Source organism: Nylanderia fulva, unplaced genomic scaffold (genome assembly GCF_048542155.1).
Source record: "Nylanderia fulva isolate GAGA-0341 unplaced genomic scaffold, ASM4854215v1 Scaffold18, whole genome shotgun sequence".
Lineage (NCBI taxonomy): Eukaryota > Metazoa > Arthropoda > Insecta > Hymenoptera > Formicidae > Nylanderia > Nylanderia fulva.
Genome location: NW_028190055.1, coordinates 705,058 through 722,738, shown reverse-complemented (window position 1 = coordinate 722,738; position 17,681 = coordinate 705,058). Strand labels below are relative to the sequence as shown.

General features: G+C 32.4%; 1 protein-coding gene and 1 long non-coding RNA gene across 2 annotated transcripts in view; one reads left to right on the top strand and one right to left on the bottom strand.

Moving 5' to 3' along the window:
• LOC146723621 (uncharacterized) overlaps positions 1 to 17,681 on the bottom strand; it is a 148,080-nt gene that overhangs the window by 123,840 nt on the left and 6,559 nt on the right. The window contains exons 3-4 of the long non-coding RNA XR_014924465.1: positions 8,169 to 8,252; positions 7,956 to 8,004 (exon numbers count right to left, since the gene is read on the bottom strand). This is a non-coding gene — a long non-coding RNA (uncharacterized LOC146723621). The remainder of the gene's footprint in view (positions 1 to 7,955; positions 8,005 to 8,168; positions 8,253 to 17,681) is intronic.
• Positions 6,904 to 17,057, top strand: alpha-Man-Ia (alpha-Mannosidase class I a). The gene is made up of 6 exons (XM_029312455.2): positions 6,904 to 7,082; positions 9,502 to 9,715; positions 11,624 to 11,848; positions 12,121 to 12,326; positions 12,680 to 12,874; positions 13,250 to 17,057. Exons 1-6 carry the CDS (start codon positions 6,942 to 6,944, stop codon positions 13,370 to 13,372), a joined length of 1,104 nt encoding a protein of 367 aa, XP_029168288.2. The 5' UTR covers positions 6,904 to 6,941; the 3' UTR covers positions 13,373 to 17,057.

Sequence of the window (17,681 nt, the reverse complement as noted above, 5' to 3'; positions counted from 1 at the left end):
GTGATTTCAGCTCTGACAAGAACAGACACTTGAGCAGGCTCCTTCGACATCGCGTTGCCACGCGGTACCTCTTATCTAAACTACAAACGTAATGTCTCTATTCTACGAGAAGCTTCTAACTAGAAGTGCTATCGGCATCGCTTGCAAGAAGAACACGTGCATCTCGTCGTACACAAATCTCTTCGGATATGTCGAGATAGAAATTAGCGCGTCTCGCATCGTATTTTAGTTTTCGGCTGACAGTACGATCACTTGTCTAATAGCATATGCTCGATTCATTTACGATCCTGATCGGGTCGAGTGTTAAACTCCAACGAGCGTTTTATAAATTAAAAATTAAATTTATATAAAATTAATTGTCAATCGCTTTTAGCTGTTTATTAGCTGTTACGATTTCTCTCTTTAATTAAAAACTTATATATTTAATTTACTAATTTATTATATTTTTTCTTGTTTAAAATTTATCTTTTAAATTAAAATATATTTTTATATTTATTTAAATTTCTAAGAGAAATTATTATTGTTAATAGAATATTTTTTAATAAATATAACAAGCGTTATCATCTAAGTCATGCGGCGACGTTATTAAATATTCTAATTCTAAAATTCTAATTTTATAAGCATATGCTATATGCTTAGACAATATTCTTATCACACATGTTTACATGTCTGATTCAAGAATAATGATTCCAAATTCATTTATTTTAATAATAAGGATTCGTTATGTTTGATAAAACGAGAAACAGTAAAAGATGTGAGAATTGACATCTGTGTGTGTCTGTGTGATAATAGTGATGATATATGTATAAAGAAGACCATGTTTAAAAAAATGTCATATAAAGATATGATTCTAATGATATTGTTAGACGATTGAGACGACGAATAACGAAAGGCCATCTTTCTTTCTCCCCAGTTCTCCCGTTCGAGAGATCTACGATCTCTTAGTACATTTCTCTACCAGTCTCGTTAAATACGCTCTCTTCCGTCCAAAATCTCCTCCGTCTTACCCTTTGTGTAATAAATGTGCGGTAGCACTGTGAAAGATAGACTGTCAGACATGGGGCGTGCATAATGCGTCAAGATTTTCTCAGTTTAGTGTTCGATAGAAATATTAAATAACAATATTCGAATCTCGCAAAATGCAGTAAAAGATATAAAAGATATATATATATATATATATATATATATATAATATTTAAAATTAAATAATAAACTTCAATTATATACAGACGCAGTAAATTACCTCAGTTACATTTACAAATGGAACTTTCAACTTTAATTGCTTAAATTTCTCGAGATATTTTAATGACTTTCCGCATTATTTCTAAATAGATAAACGGAGAGAGAGCAAAAGCCGAGACATCCCGAAAGGATTAATTCGAAATTCCGAGGGGATTTCATCCCTTCGTCAACATTGCGATGCAACTCACGGTATTATCACAAGCGTAACACTTTTTCTCCCCCGTGACAGTTTTCCAAGATAAGCGAATCCCTTCGTAGGAAAATTCTTTTGTAACCTCGCATCGGGGCTAGCCTAGACGGTGGGCGAACTACCGCGCAGGATTCCAACAAAAGTGGAGCGTGTATAAAGGCGTGTCGAAACTTGTTACTCGCGCGGGTGCTTCCGTGACTATCTGCCGAGCTGTACAGTCTTGTACAAGTTGCCTTTACAAGTGGCACAAAAGCACGCGAGCGCTTCTCGCAACCGAGTTTATAACGTGTCTCGCCTAATATAGCCGCATAACCACGACCGATGATTACATCCACCGTTCGTTTTTTTCCCCCTGTTTCAAATGGCTTATCTATTCGAAAGAGAAACTCGTAAAATAACATAGTTAAAACTTGAAAAGCAGTAACAAAACTATTAGCAGTCTAAATCTCATCTCGGTCTCTATCTTTTGATAATATAATTAAAAATGTTTTCAAAAATATAACCATACCACCAGCTAGATACTTCGTACATATAGATTCTATTTCAACGATTATATAAAAAAAATTCTCTTGCACCCATTTCCCTCTTTCTTCTGAAAAAAATTCATGAAACTACGAGAATTTCATATATTACCACGGATAAAACATTATTATACTCGGAATTTTGTAAAATAGATTAAAACATAATAGATAGGACTTTTATAATTGCTTTTAAAATTGTCTCTCTTTCTCTCTATTCTGTTTATAAAATACATAACAGACTACAATCGATTTCAATTCGACACTCTAAAATATCCAACTCCATTTCACGAGAAATGTCATCGTTATTTAATATGGAGTGAAAAAAGAGTGAAAAAAATTTAGTGAAGCAAATCTAATAAAAAGAAATATATAATAAAATAAAGGAATAGAAGCAAGAGGAGGATGATTAATGAATAGAAATTATCGCGCTTTAGAAATGCCTGGAGATCACTTTGCTCCTTTTGTTATACGTTAACGTACATCCCAATCTGCATGTAATTTCATCCTAAAGTCGCACAACTTTTGAGAGTGATGTGATTGCAAGGCCAAACAGTGACCCATGCTTAAGGTCGTGTTACATTTACGAGACCTTATGTTACTGAACTTATGTGGCTCGTTTCAGTGTAGCACGTACGGATAGAATAGAGTTGCAACGAAACTGCCGCAACCAGCTTAACTACTGCTGACTTTATTTTCTCACTTTTCTTCTTAATTGCACATTCAACAGTATTTTCGAATCATTATAGTTAAGTTTCACATTTTTTATAAGATTATTTAGTCAGTATTACGCGAAAGAATAAAAGTGATTTTATATTACAAACTTGTATCTTTATATCGAAGATCTCATGATAAATATCATTATAAAATTCGATTCTTTTTCACGCGTCTGTCTTTTCTTAATAACAACGCCAAAGAAATCAATAAACATTTAGAGTGTCGTAATGTTACTTTACATTGATTTTTTTCACGTGCAATTTTGTAGAAACCTTTAATACTTTACTCAACAAGACTCAAGAAGAAAAGCTAAAGAAATAACTTTGCAATCTACACAAAAGCCATGAAATTATAACTATTAGAAGAATACATTATCATTGATGCAAAGCTTAAGAGAGTTTCGCTATTCCTGAAATGTCTCTGATTTCAATTTTCGTGTGCAACGATTTCAGATCACATCGACACCTGATCCACCCGTCTATCCAACCGTGACTCTATTATTTAAACAACCCTCTTCGTGCAATTGACTTCGCTTCTCGCCATGCTTTTTCGCTCGGTTTGCCTCGACCCATTTTCGTTCACGAGAGCCATACTCGGAAAAGAGGATATAATCGTAACTTCTTTGCTCTCCGAGTCGAGTATATCGGCTAACACAGCCTTTTCGTCGAATGCGTTGAATGCAATAATTGAGAAACACTGAACACTTGGTAGAAATCGATACGATATCAGGAAATTACCGTGTGCATTACGATTTTATCGTGTGCCGAACCGATGATTGTCTTCTTGACACGGGAAGATAAACGAGCAGCGATTTACGAGGGCCTGATTACATTTCACACCGGAGTACCCATAGCCTATCGGCCGCGGTACGCAAAGAGATACACAGAATGATAGGGAGATCTCGTACAACAGGGCTGACAACGAATCTGAAAGGTAGCTAGGTGTAAGTGAGATTATAAGAGAGGGATCCTCGGAATCCCCGACGTGCCGCTGAGCTAGTGGAAAATAGCGTGACGTCTAGCAGAAAGTCCGGCTTCTTGTCCGACTTTATTTCAACCGACGACTCCACCTCCGGAATCAGCGAGATGGTGATCTGGTCGGAAAGCCGTGAAATAACAGGCCTGCGACGCGCAAAGTGCTCTTTTTCGCAAATTTATAACTGGCCAACGCAATTTCCTCTGTTCTCTAATATAGAATATTTCTATAATATTAAATTAAATGTAGCGCCATAAATTCGAAAAAGAAACCTATTATTCTCTTTCCGTCACGAGTTTTCCTCAATTTTCGAGTTATTAGGGACAACGTATTTTTAAGATTTTAATTCTAAAAAGTAATTGGCCGAATGCTTAATTCCTATAAAACTTGGACTTTTGTAAACATAAAATCTTTAGCAATTTCCTGAATTTTAAATTACAATACATGCATTCCAAAAATATAAACTTTAAGAATTCATTATTGCATTCTAACAAAAATCAACGGATGAGAGAGACAATGTGTGTGAGTGAGAGAGAGAGAGAGAGAGAGAGAAGTGCAGTGGTGCTTGTCTAACACTAATTGCCGGTGGAATTTTAGGATCATTCGACACGCAATGTTTCGAACATCTGAATTGAAGCGGTAACAGTGTAGGTAATCAAAGATTCGCGTGTAAAACACCGACAGTTCATCGGATTCGTGCACTATAGTACGCATCTACACGAATCCGATCAAGAGGTACAACTGGATTATATCGCATGTACACGCGATTGGAAATATCAATGTAAACCACATGAAACATATAACATTTTAATTAAAATTTAAAATTTATTATCATTATTAATAATTATATTAAAAGCGTAAGATGTTGCCGCAAACAGAAAGGAAAAAAAATAGTAAAAGAAAAAAACGAAGGAGGTAGAAAAGAAGGATAAGAAATAAAAAAAGGGAGAAAAAAGAGAAATGGTGATATTCATGTAGATAGCAGTAATTCGTTTAAATCTACATGGCGATTCACGTAGTTTCTTATATATTTGAATGTATTAATTATTAAATAGATGTATCGATATCTTAATTTTCGTCTATGTCTTTCTTATGAAATATTTATGAAAAATGCTTGCAAAATTATCTAATAATTTTATACTTCAAAATTTCATCGTCAAAAGTGAGCTCTGGATATACGATTATCCGAGCACCTGCTCCTTAACGAAAGGCAGCCTTAATAAGAATGCAGCGTCATCAAGTGCTAGGTAAGCAAGTCAATCAGCCACGCCTGATGAACCGGAAAGGATGGTACAACACAACACGCAATAGCCAGTAATATCCTTTGAAGCTAACGACCTCATAAACCAAAGATCAGCCCGTTAATTTATGAACCATACGCAAGTTCTTTTTTTTTTTTTTTCTTGTAAAAAAGTGAGATATTTCTGTTTTGTGTATATGTGTATGTGAGCATGCACAAAGAAAAACGAACCATTCTCCTCTAACAACTAGTGTTTACATTATTAATTTTCTATTAAATAAATTTCATGAAATAAATCATCATTTTAAAATATTCGATATTCGTTGCGTTTTCTATTAATGCAAATTACTATCATTTTTATTAAAAAATGCAATATGATTTTTCTAGGGATAAATGCATATTGTAATAAATCGATAACGAACTTATCGAAACGATCAAAATTTAGACTGAATGTCTTTACATTATAAAGATATTAAAAATGGTCTTCGACAAATATTTGACTAAATTACTGATTTGTATATATTATTCTATTTCTATGCAAATCTATTGATTTTATACATATAATATTCATACAACTATCTTCAAATATTATTGTTATAGTTCTATATCGAAAATAATAATTTGCAAATCGAATAAAATGTTAATCTAACTAATGATATATAAGTAAGAAATAAAAAACAAATTGTAAATTTAATAGAAAATCTATCTAAAATATAATTTGAAATTGACAAGTAATATTTAATCGCGGAATATAATTGACGCGTAAATGTATCGCTTACGAACTTCCCACGGTACTTCCTATCGCACCGTGCATCATAAATGTCAATTAGCGGCACAATACCTCGCAAACATGAGAACAACGCCAATTTACCCGCTTTCATGTGCCACACGTCATTATCTCTACGATTTTGCGCCTGAGTATTTTCAAATTCTCCTAATTATAGAACAACTATTAAATGTTCAACGAATATGCAACTATTATCTCAGGCAAGGAATTTATTTTGTTATATATTTTGGCGTACATATAATGCATGTAATTTCAAATTGAACATTAAAACCATGTATGTACAATGATATAATATAATATTGAATGCAAGTTTATACCTGTGCAACATAATGAGAACATTTATCTTCGAAAGCTTAATTATCATTTTATATTTAGATATATGTATATACATTTCGATTCGTTTATTTCGATTAACTTTGACTGCTAATGTTGAAATTTATGAATTCAATTTTGAAATTAATTCTGTTTTACAATACCCGCGTATTTGATCTATGCCGATAAATTCTCTACACGCAATCCCTACAAGTGTTTTGAAACGCCAACTTTTGTCCAGAAATACCAAGTCTTTCATCTAACTAATAAGCGAAGAACACAGCCGAGAATATAACGGAAATTATATGGATGTCTAATTTTCAATGACGATGAGATTCTTTGACTACAGGATGCAATGAGAGATAGAATGGTTGCTCCATCTTTAATTGAGTTATTCGTTTATACTGGATTTGCATATCAAAAATACGTAGGTTTTTATACAGTGTTATAAAACGCGTTCATGAAATCCATATGCCTGAACTATCTATCTTTGTTGAAGAAGAACGTATTTTTTTATATGATCCTACACTGAAAAAAAATTTATTGAATTCGAATAAATATTTATTTCAACACTGTTCAATAAATCATTTATTTGAAGCTAATAATAATGATTTGATGTGAAAAATATTTATTCGATATAGGAAAATTCTTTTCAAAACAGATAAATATTTATTAATTTAATTTTTTCAGTGTAAAATTACATTCTCGAGTATCTTGCTCATTTTATTTCTTTTTTCTGCGAATTTTTAATTATTAAAAGCCATCGATCAAATTCGAAGATAGCATATTATACAAAAAGATGACGGATGTAGTGTATGTATGTGTGTGTGCGACATGTAATAAGTAAAATTTTTTCCAGCCACGAATAAACGATCAACATGTTATTAATTCGAACATTTTGCCCGTTTTGCATTGTTTCAGAACTCTGAAATATCGTTGTTTGAGACCAATATTCGTTTCATGGGAAGTCTGCTCGCTTGTTACGCTCTCACGGGGGATGTAATGTTCCGGGATAAGGCGGCGCAGCTTGGCGAACGGATGCTGCCTGCCTTCCAGACGGAAACCGGAATTCCTCATTCCCTCATCAACCTTCATACTGGGGTAAGCGCGGCTTTTCGTTACCATAATTCGCCAGTGCTCACGTCAACATGCCAAGAGACGGGTTCGATATATGTACCTTGATATTAACTTCGTTTCAGAAAAATAAGAACTTACTCATTTGCCGTACTGAAGCAAAAGATATAACACGGGCAGATAATATCGAAAATTTATATAAAATCTATCAAAACTATCAAAATATATATGCAGGGTGTTTTATAGTATAATTAAAATTGATACCCGAACAGGCAAACCGAAAGGAGAAGTTCTTCGTAAAATTGTTTCTATTCATCAAGTTTTTTTAATGCTGAAAGTTAAAAACTATGACAAAAATAGAATTTTCGGTTGGTTTCTATAAAAACGATCAACTAGTTTCATATATGTATAAATAACGTTATTTTTACAAATCACTATTATCACACATTAATTAAAATAGAAACAGAAAAAGATGGATTTAAAGTATAATAAAAAAAGTGAATTAATAATTTACGTCACATATGTTATGTTATTCATTTTCGTTATTTTTCTCGCTGTAGTTTTCGTCATGCGAATAATCCGTTAGCTTATGAAACATGCAGTATAATCATAAAGTACAATTATCGCGGCCTTTTGCTCTTCCATGATTATAATTTAAGAAAGGATTACCCCAGGGCGTGGTATATTTCCGTTTTTGCATGCCTCTTGTCAGGCATCATAAATGGCAACGATGTTGCGCTTTAATTGAAACGATTCCATCAAGTCACGATTGTCGAAATAGCAGCGCGCGATTAATATGCAAATTCTTAATTGGGTGGATAATGAGGCCGCAAAAAGAAGATAAGTCTTTGATTTTTTCTTATAAAGAAAAAATCTATAAAATAATAATTTATCACTCACCAGTTGTTGCGCAACAGCGAAGTTATGATCGCATTGAAGCTACGCTGATCTGTAACATACAAATAAAATCCACATTGTAGCAACGTCAACAGTAATTAATATTTCAGACTATTGTGTGCATTGCACTTTATGTTTTTTACACATACTCAGCAGAAATATAATTAAAACATTTTATAATTTTTAATTTAATAATTACAACTAATAAATATTCACCTCAGGGTTGCTCCGCTGATGCCCGATGTCTCTCTCAGACCTTCTCCTCCTCTCAGATTATCGACGTCTTCAGCTTAAGTTAATCTATAAAATAGAAATTAAATCCAAATTGTAACAGGACCTCAAAATAATTAATATAAAAAATTAATATTAATAAAAATAAAAAAATAGTAAAAAAATTAATATTATATACATTGAATTTTATATTCGAAGTACGATACTATACTTTTGCGTTATCGCTAGACACTAATTTCACATGCGCGTGAACAGATTATTAGGTTGAATTATGTTGACCGTTGGCAAAAGATTTTACATTGAATTTCTTACAAAATATGCGTTTCGAACAATTACGACCATATATAGTCAATAAGCATCGAATCTGGTACACAATCTTGTCGGAGAAATTGACACAGAACAAAAGTGCCATAGCGTGAGGAAACGAGAAATGAGAGAGGGAGAGAGTCGGATTTAATTACAACGTGCAACGTGTTCCGCGCGATTGACCCTCGCTTGATAACCTCGTAATTTCTATTAGCGTTCTTAATGAACGCGACTAATTGGCGGCTTTTAGCGTGTCCATCTCTGGGCGCCATAATTTTTTATTAATTTTGAATGGCATGAAAGGAAAGATACGAAACAATAAAAGTTGTTTATCAGCTTGAAAATTCCATGTTTTGCTCCGGAATGACGTTTGTATTTGAGTAAAGCGCATATTTTTTTCTTATATTTGAAGAAAATAATATATGCGACACAACTTTTTAAACGAAACATGTTATTTATAAAATATATATGTATCAATTATTTATATCTTTCTTTATCTCTTTATTTATATAAACGCAAAGAAATAATAAATATAGAATATGTAAAGTTTTATATTATTATTATTATGTCATGAAAAGGAATATGTAATTAAAATTTTAAAAAAATTAAAATTTAATTAAAAAAGTCATACACGCATCATCAAAATCGTCCATTTGTCTTACACGATGAAATTATAGATTTATTTACTTTGCATAAATTCGCTGCATAATTGTGTATGTTAATGTGTGTGTCATAATCACAAAATTCTAAATTTCTTTAATATGTTACATTTATAGAAATAACACACGCAAGATCTTAATATGCAAAACAGAGCTGGCACGAATCAATATTTTTATCGATTTTAACTTTATCCTTTTTTCTACCACTTATAACATAACAAAACTTACGTTTTATTATATTATACTTCATATCTAAGAGTTAAGATATTTATCATATCTATTCCACTTTATATTACTTTAAACATCGTATGTATCTCTTGCCATCGAACTAGATAGTTGCGCTTATTTTTCAGGCGAGCAAGAATTACGGTTGGGCGAGCAGTGGCTGCAGTATTTTATCCGAAATCGGAACGATGCATCTTGAGTTCACTTACTTGAGTGATATAACGAATAATCCAGTGTTCAAGAGCAAAGTCGAAAACGTGAGAAAGGTCCTGAAAAGCTTGGAGAAACCAAAGGGTCTATATCCGAACTATATTCATCCGAGAACAGGAAAATGGGGTCAACGTAAGTGAATTTATGTTAATCCTATACATTTGGATTAATATTTACAATACATACAATACCAGCACGAGCATACATTTGCTTAGCAAATTGCTTTGCAAATCATTTCAATAGAAAGGATAGTATTTCGAAAACATACAATATAATAGTATATCATAGAGATCTAATTGTTTATAGAGATTTATTGTCCTTTGCATAATTTTTTCCTTATCGGGAAATGTGTAATAGAAACAGTAACTCGCGTTTGTACTTACATTTATATATTCGTCGTAAAATAAAAATATTAAAAATTTCCGTCCGAATTTCCGTCGTCAATCAAACGATGCTGGACGGACATAAATATATCCGGGTGACTTATTACTATCATTTCGCATTTAATAAATCTTTAGACTTTAGACACACATAGAGCAGTACATCTTGTGCGAAATAAGTTTTTTCATCCGACAGTTATCAATTACATCGCGAGAAAATAGTTTCGTATAGTCGCGAGGTAAAGAATTCGCACACCTTTAGTTTCCCCTGTTTTCTTTTCTTTTTTTTTTTTTCTTGTATCTTAAAGCGTCGGCCCATGTCACTTCGCGAAAAGATACCCTGCCGCGGCATCGTCATCGCCATGTAGCCGATCTTGAATATCGCATTTATCATTCTCTGCCTCAGGTTCTAAAAATCCCCCGGGCCTGCATACTCTCTCATTGCACGTATGACGAGATCCTCGAGAATATATATCATCCAAGCCGTTCGGTATCTAGCCCCATCACACATCCTTCCCACGTTTTTCACGGTTCCGCTCTGGTGGACATTCGTACAATGAGAGAAAAAAAAGAATTTTGAATGAACAGACAAAATTAGTAGCTTTGAGGAACAAAAATATATATAGTTGATTAAACAGTTTAAATAATTAATGCAACAAATATTTTATTGATTTAATTATTATGTTTTTATTGCAACTTATTCACCGATAAAATTTACTATCATATCGTACCGTACGTAATTTATCGCGAAAATGAATAAATGTATTTAATTTTTTTTTTTTTTCGTCAAAATCTCGCAACATCATTATCAGCCATATCTTATTTTTATAAAAAGATGTAGCATTGCTGCCTTTTCGTGAATAAAATTAATATTCAAAACATAGAAAGAAAATTCGTCATCAAATCATAATTAAAATATCCGTTTAACAAAAGCTTAATCTTGCATTGGTCGACCGACTCTTACACATCCTCGCGCATCCTAACATTTTCAATTCTCAAAGAAATAACGATCAAAGAGATTCGTCAAAGCTAAGCCGTACTTCCTTTCATCGCACAAGTCTTAACATAAAGTAGAAACCGTGTTCTTAGTTAGCCCAAGGCACCTAAGAATTAGCTCGGTAGAAATCAAGGTCTGCCCTTTGTTTCTCCGTCCTTAGACATAGCCGAAGTAGTACGGATAACAAACCTCTCCTTTCCAAAGAGATTCGCCCAGTATTCCTTTATCTCATAGCGATTACCGTTATTGTCCATTTAAAGCGGTATCTCTTTTAAAACAGTCAAGTTAAAGCTATCTGACAAACGAGTCATCCGCAAGCCTCTAATTTCACTTCGACATAAAAGGAAAAACAAAAATAATTGGCGATGCACTAAAGATTTTCGCGAGTGAAAAAAAAGTAATATTATTTTATTATTTCTTTTTTAAAAACGGAAAATCTGTATTTTTCATTTTTTATAATACAAAAGCTATAATATGACTTGATTTTCATTTTTTAAAAATGCCAAAAGTTCCAACCTAATACCTATATTATTAAAAAATTTATATGAAAGAATAAAAATACAGACATACTCTTGAAGGATTTTTCAAAGAAATGTCCTACGAGCTTTACTGGAATTCGCACGGAATTTACTTATGACCGAAATATTTTCGTGGAAATTGCAGATCATATGTCGCTCGGTGGACTCGGCGACAGTTTCTATGAGTATTTGCTAAAGGCCTGGATTCAGTCTGGCAAAGACGACGTCGAGGCACGCGAAATGTATGATGAGGCTATTGCAGCTATAACCGAGCATATGATCAAAACGTCCCCTGGCAAACTCGTATACGTATCGGATTTAAAATATGACAGACTCGAGCACAAAATGGGTCATTTGGCTTGTTTTGCTGGTAAGTTATACATAATTAATGCAATTATTATTATTTCCATTTTTATATCATAATCATTGAGTTTGAATATAAACAAGTACATTTACCCTCTCAAATATATTCTGTTTTCTATATATTAATATAATCGATTACTATTTAAGTTTTGATAGGATAGTAATCGATGACGATAAAAAGATTGATCATATAACAATTATTTGTTCAATTTTATCGTCACAAGCTAGAATTACAATTTATTGGAGATTTATCAGAAACGATAATCGTGCATTTTATAGGTGGTATGTTTGCTCTGGGTGCGAAAACTCTGGAAAATGAATCGTCTGACAAATACATGAATATCGCCGCTGGTCTGACCAACACGTGTCACGAGTCTTACGACAGAAGTGCTACAAAACTCGGCCCGGAAGCTTTTCACTTTATCGAAGGCAACGAGGCTAGAAGTCTGAAGAACGGCGAGAAATATTACATTCTACGACCAGAGGTAATTTGTTTATTCTCTCTCTCGTGCAAAGATAAAACTAGTACGAATTGAGATAAAGCATCGTAATCACAGTTATTATTCTCAGAAGAAATTATTCTTATTCGCACTAAATAAGTAATTTCACAACAGAAAACCACTTTTAATCACGAAAAAATATCTCACTTTAACATATATAGCATTAACTTTATATTCGTTCGCAAATTGCTTAAATTTGTTAATTTAATTATTTATTACAGAAAAATAGAAATTATAAAAATCATGTGTGTAAAAAAAATAACTATAGTTCTCTCTCCTGTGATTTTATTTTTTTTTAAACTATAATTTAGACGATAAAACGATATATTCTTCCGCAGACCTTCGAATCGTATTTCGTGATGTGGCGACTAACAAAAGATCCTAAATATCGCGAATGGGGTTGGGAGGCAGTTCAAGCACTGGAAAAACATTGCCGAGTCCCCGGAGGATTCACGGGACTTAACAATGTTTACCTGGTTGACTCGGCGAAAGACGATGTCCAACAAAGTTATTTCTTTGCTGAGACATTAAAGGTAAAAGAGAAAGGAAGCATTGTTTCGATGATTCGGTTTATACGCTATTTCTTGTAAAAGCTGACTTCAATGTTACTTATACCGGTAAAATGCGGTATTTCACAAATTTACATTTATAATATTTTAACCGCTTGGGATCACTTTTCATTTTTATGCATATATTCATTTGGAATTCTGTATAATATAATTCTATTATATAGCTATAAGAAATTTCAAACTTTAAATATATTGCTTTAGTTAAAAAATTTTCCACTCTTTCATTTTCTGTCTATCACGCCTTTATGCTTTCGCTGCTGTTTTAATTACGATAATCCAAATGCTATATTATTTAAAAAAATTATCTGATTTTAAATAAATCTTTTCTCTTTTTTCCAGTATCTCTATTTACTATTTAGCGACGATGATCTCATAAGCCTGGATGACTGGGTATTCAACTCCGAGGCTCATGTGCTTCCCATCAAGGGCAATCCCCTATATCGTCCAGCCCCTGCTTTATAAACCGGACAAGTTCGCGACAGTTTGAACGATACTGATAATTTTCGTTCGCCAGTGATGAAACCGACACATAATATGACGATACAGTGTATCAGAATGACATAACAACCGAAGATATTTACTTTATATTACGAAGCGACTTTCTCGCCTTTGTTGTATATAATATTATGTAGATTGTGAGAGTAAATGTTATCTATCGCGGCAAAACAAAACTACTCCATCGATATTTTCTTTCTTTATTTGTGTTATTTCAAAAATCTGTTTATTCGATAAATTTAATTACAAAATTGAAAATAATTATTTATATATTTTTTATTTTCCGTATATCTCCTACTCCTATACATAAATATCTGATTTTGATTACGTAACACAATTGAATTGCAAAATGAATATGAAGGAGAATTAGTCTGTCCTTCAATTAACGAATGATGCACACACATATACATATTTTAAATTAACATAATTATTTTAGGTAAACAAAAGAGAGAAAGTGCGTGTGTGTGTGTGTGAGAGAGAGAGAGAGAGAGAGAGAGAGAGCGCGCAAGCGCGAGCAGAATCAGAATGAAAAGAACAGAATAGAAATATTAACGGACGTTATTTAAGCCACACGTTTGTAAATAGCGATAATGAAAGCGATAGCGAAAGCGAGAATGAGAAAACAAACGAGAGAGCTATTAAATAGGAGAAAATGTTGCAAGAGTATGGATGCTTCGTAAATTTCCTTTTTCTACCGTAAAGCGGTCTCTACCAACACTTAAATATATATTCGAAATAACTATAACTGTACGTCTGTAACATTTTTAATGTTCTGTAAAAATCACGACAAGAGAGACAGTAAATTTACCCTTGTTTCTTTCTTTTGCATCAATTGTTTTGAAAAAAAAATATTCTATCAGAAGCATGCGATAGAACGTTATTAAGACTGCAAATTTTATCACATGTATACCTTACAATTAGAAAAAACTACATTTATATTAAATCAATAAACCAAATTATTGGAAACATCTTTTTAATATGTACATTGCAAATATTTGTTCAAAAGTCAAATCTTTAATAAGTTTTATTGCGTATATACAATTCAGTGAAATGTCAATTGTAATCATTACTTGAAACTATGTGAATTGCTTTTATACAGCATTGTAAGATTAAGTAAGGACGCGAGTTTCATATTGACGATACCTAACACCGGTTTTGTAGCGCTAAAAATTCGAAAATAAAACTGTCAATCAATCAAAAAAATTGGAAGAGAAGAAAATAAGAAAAATAGCGATAAACACATTTAGCCAAAAAAAGTCGTCAAAGTATCATTTTTAAAAATGTTCTACGTAACATTTTATAACGTTAACGTTTCACACACATCTCTTTTTCCGATTTTTATCGACGTCCTTCAAAAAGATTTTGACTATCCAGCAATTTTGCTATCCCCCAGTTCTATCTCCCTTTTTGACAAAGAAAAAGAGAAAAGTACACAAAATCAACTGTCAGTCTCATGATTGCGGTTCGAGCGTACGTGCTTTTTTGTATGACGAATAAATCGAAATAAAATTATATAAAGAAGAAGCCCGCGGGAGAGAATGCAGATCGAATGCGGTCGTACATTTGCAGCGAACGATGGCGATCATTACTGTGAGTCAGTCGAATGTTGTAGTTGTAAAGCAATGTAGCAACCGATTAACTAGCAAAGTCTGTAATGCGAGAGAGAGAGTAGACATGTATATAAAGATTACAAGAAAGTATTCTATACGAGGAGTGCGAAGTATAGAATGAAATTGTAGAAGAAACACCATATAATTATATAGCGCTTGTGTACTGAAAGATAAGATTGATTCGTCCAAATTGGATTCTGTAATATCCATCGAAAAACAACTAAAAACAGTAGCATATATATTCCAAAAATACGCATTTTTACGGCGTTTAGAATTGAAGTTAGTCATAATAATTGGAGTTATACAGAAGATGAGGAAGAAGAAAAAACAATAACGTTTCTCAAATATTGGTCTCAGATAGGTTTTTGTTTTTTACGAATTCATCTCGTGAACGAGCTAATTTTTGTAAAACGTTCTCCTTTAGTAAGTTTAATTCTTGTGGTGTCTCTTATCGAGTTTACGAACAATCAGCGTCGCACTCGTCGGTGATGAGAACGATCGGAAAGTTACTTAATATATATATATAGATATATATATATATATATATATAGTGCAGTTCTCACGCTACGTTTTTCGTTAAGATGAAGTTCCAAAGACGAGAGACTTTGAAACATCATCTTCAACAAACGCGCGAGATAGAAAAATATATACATAGAAAGATTTATAAGTATGAGATTTATATATATATCTATATATATATATATATATATATATATATATATATATATATATATGCGAGCGTGTACGTAAACATTCATTCTTATGTGTCCGAATGATAGCGAAATGATTGAATGCGCGACTATGTATTGAATTTTAGCGCGTGATAGTCGATAATAATCGCATTATCGTTTTTATTTCACGTCACCGTCGGACCTCCAAGAGGCTCACGCGGTTGTATCATAATGCTTGTCAACACAATTTCGGCAAGTATTTACTATTATCTAGAAAAGAGTTGCACTAAGTTAGTCGATGTTAATCGCTGTTGACTAAGTCTTCTTGGACTACATTATAGCTAAAATTATATTATCTAGAGAGAAACAAAACCGAAATGTTAAATGACTTTTCATGTTATGTACGCATAAAAATGTTACGTATAAAACAATGTCTTTGTATATATTCTATGCGCAGACGATTCTTTGCGTATCTCGTAAACGAATCACGATCAGTTAACTATTGGTGCAACTCGCTCAAGATAATTGCTAAAACAATGTACAATGTTTCATTCGATAAGATATCATAAATAACAAAATAACATTCATTTTGTAACACAAGATCCATTTTATATCACAAAAATAATCTTTCATCCGTTGTTGATAATTAGAATAAACTATCAGAAATTAGAGAGATTTGACGATGAATTTTCCTTATCGTGATAAATAAAATATATGGATGCTGATACTTACGACATTCAATAAGTAATCATCTCTTAAATATTATCTTAATATCGTCTGATTAGGAAGATTCACCATTAAATCTCGTAAACTTCCAATTCCCAATTGACAACACAGTAAACCCTGGATCGTGTATATGTAAGAATAGTAATAACATCAAGAATAATGGCAAGGATGGCAGTGTCCGGCGACGATGATGACAGTAATAACGATAGCCTATACATACATTTGTGAATAGATATTTAATAATTTATTGTTAACTAGAGTATTTTACTTGGACTTCACTGAACGGGGTTTTGGGTACAATAATCTTTTCTTATGACAGATAATGACAGGGCTTACAGTTTGTTTATCTGACAAGGAGTGAAAGGGATTATGAAAGAGAGATCAAGAGATAGGGAGAAAACAAAAACTAAACTTTAGCTTTACTCGCCTGGTCTTTATATGATGAGCGAGAGCTACACGCGTCACAAAAAAAAAATATATATATATATATATCGTTGGAAAAAATGTCACGAAGTTTTCTGGGATGCGAACTATACTTGTAAATACAATACACAATCTAGTGATAACGGGGTTTTACTTTAACAGCTTTACGTAATTATTACTTTGTCATGATCAGTGAAATAAATAAATATTGATAATATGTTATATTGTACAACTCCCATTATACAATTTCCTCTCCAGAAATTTATCCTAATTTCGAAAATCTCAAAAATATTGACGATGCAAATTTATAACCGTATAAAAACTTTGTAAACTTAATTTATACAACTTTCAAAATAAACAGTTATAACGTACAACAAAGATTGCATCTCTATTACCGTCGATTGACGTTAATTGTTAGATTAAACGATAGTGTGTTGCATGAAATATTATTTATCAGTCGAGCTACCCATAATCCTTTAAGTAGATTACTCTCCTTTAATGAATCCTTGTATGGCTTGCCTATTAAGCTGATCCTTATTAAACAAATAATCAGTCAGAAAGCTTAAGTTCACATCCATAATAATAGAACGATTTCATTTGCTAGTGATTAATTGCAAAATGCATATAAGAGTTTATTTTCAAAACATTCGTGATTAGCGTTAATTTATCATGCTCATTTTACGAGATACATATATTGCTAATTTGAAAATATAATCTTTATGAAATTAAATAAATTTAAAAAATCTAAAATTGACGCAAAATACAGTAAAACAATTATTTTGATTCACTACTTTATATAGCTTAAAATATTCTATTCTTTTATCAATAGATGACAGTTACAATTAA

Bases quoted from the DNA above. Each gene is read 5' to 3' on its own strand.
- alpha-Man-Ia (XM_029312455.2), top strand. From the start codon at position 6,942: ATGGGAAGTCTGCTCGCTTGTTACGCTCTCACGGGGGATGTAATGTTC. The intron at 7,083-9,501 runs GTAAGCGCGGCT...CTTATTTTTCAG, and splicing joins TCATCAACCTTCATACTGGG to GCGAGCAAGAATTACGGTTG. The intron at 9,716-11,623 runs GTAAGTGAATTT...TGGAAATTGCAG, and splicing joins AACAGGAAAATGGGGTCAAC to ATCATATGTCGCTCGGTGGA.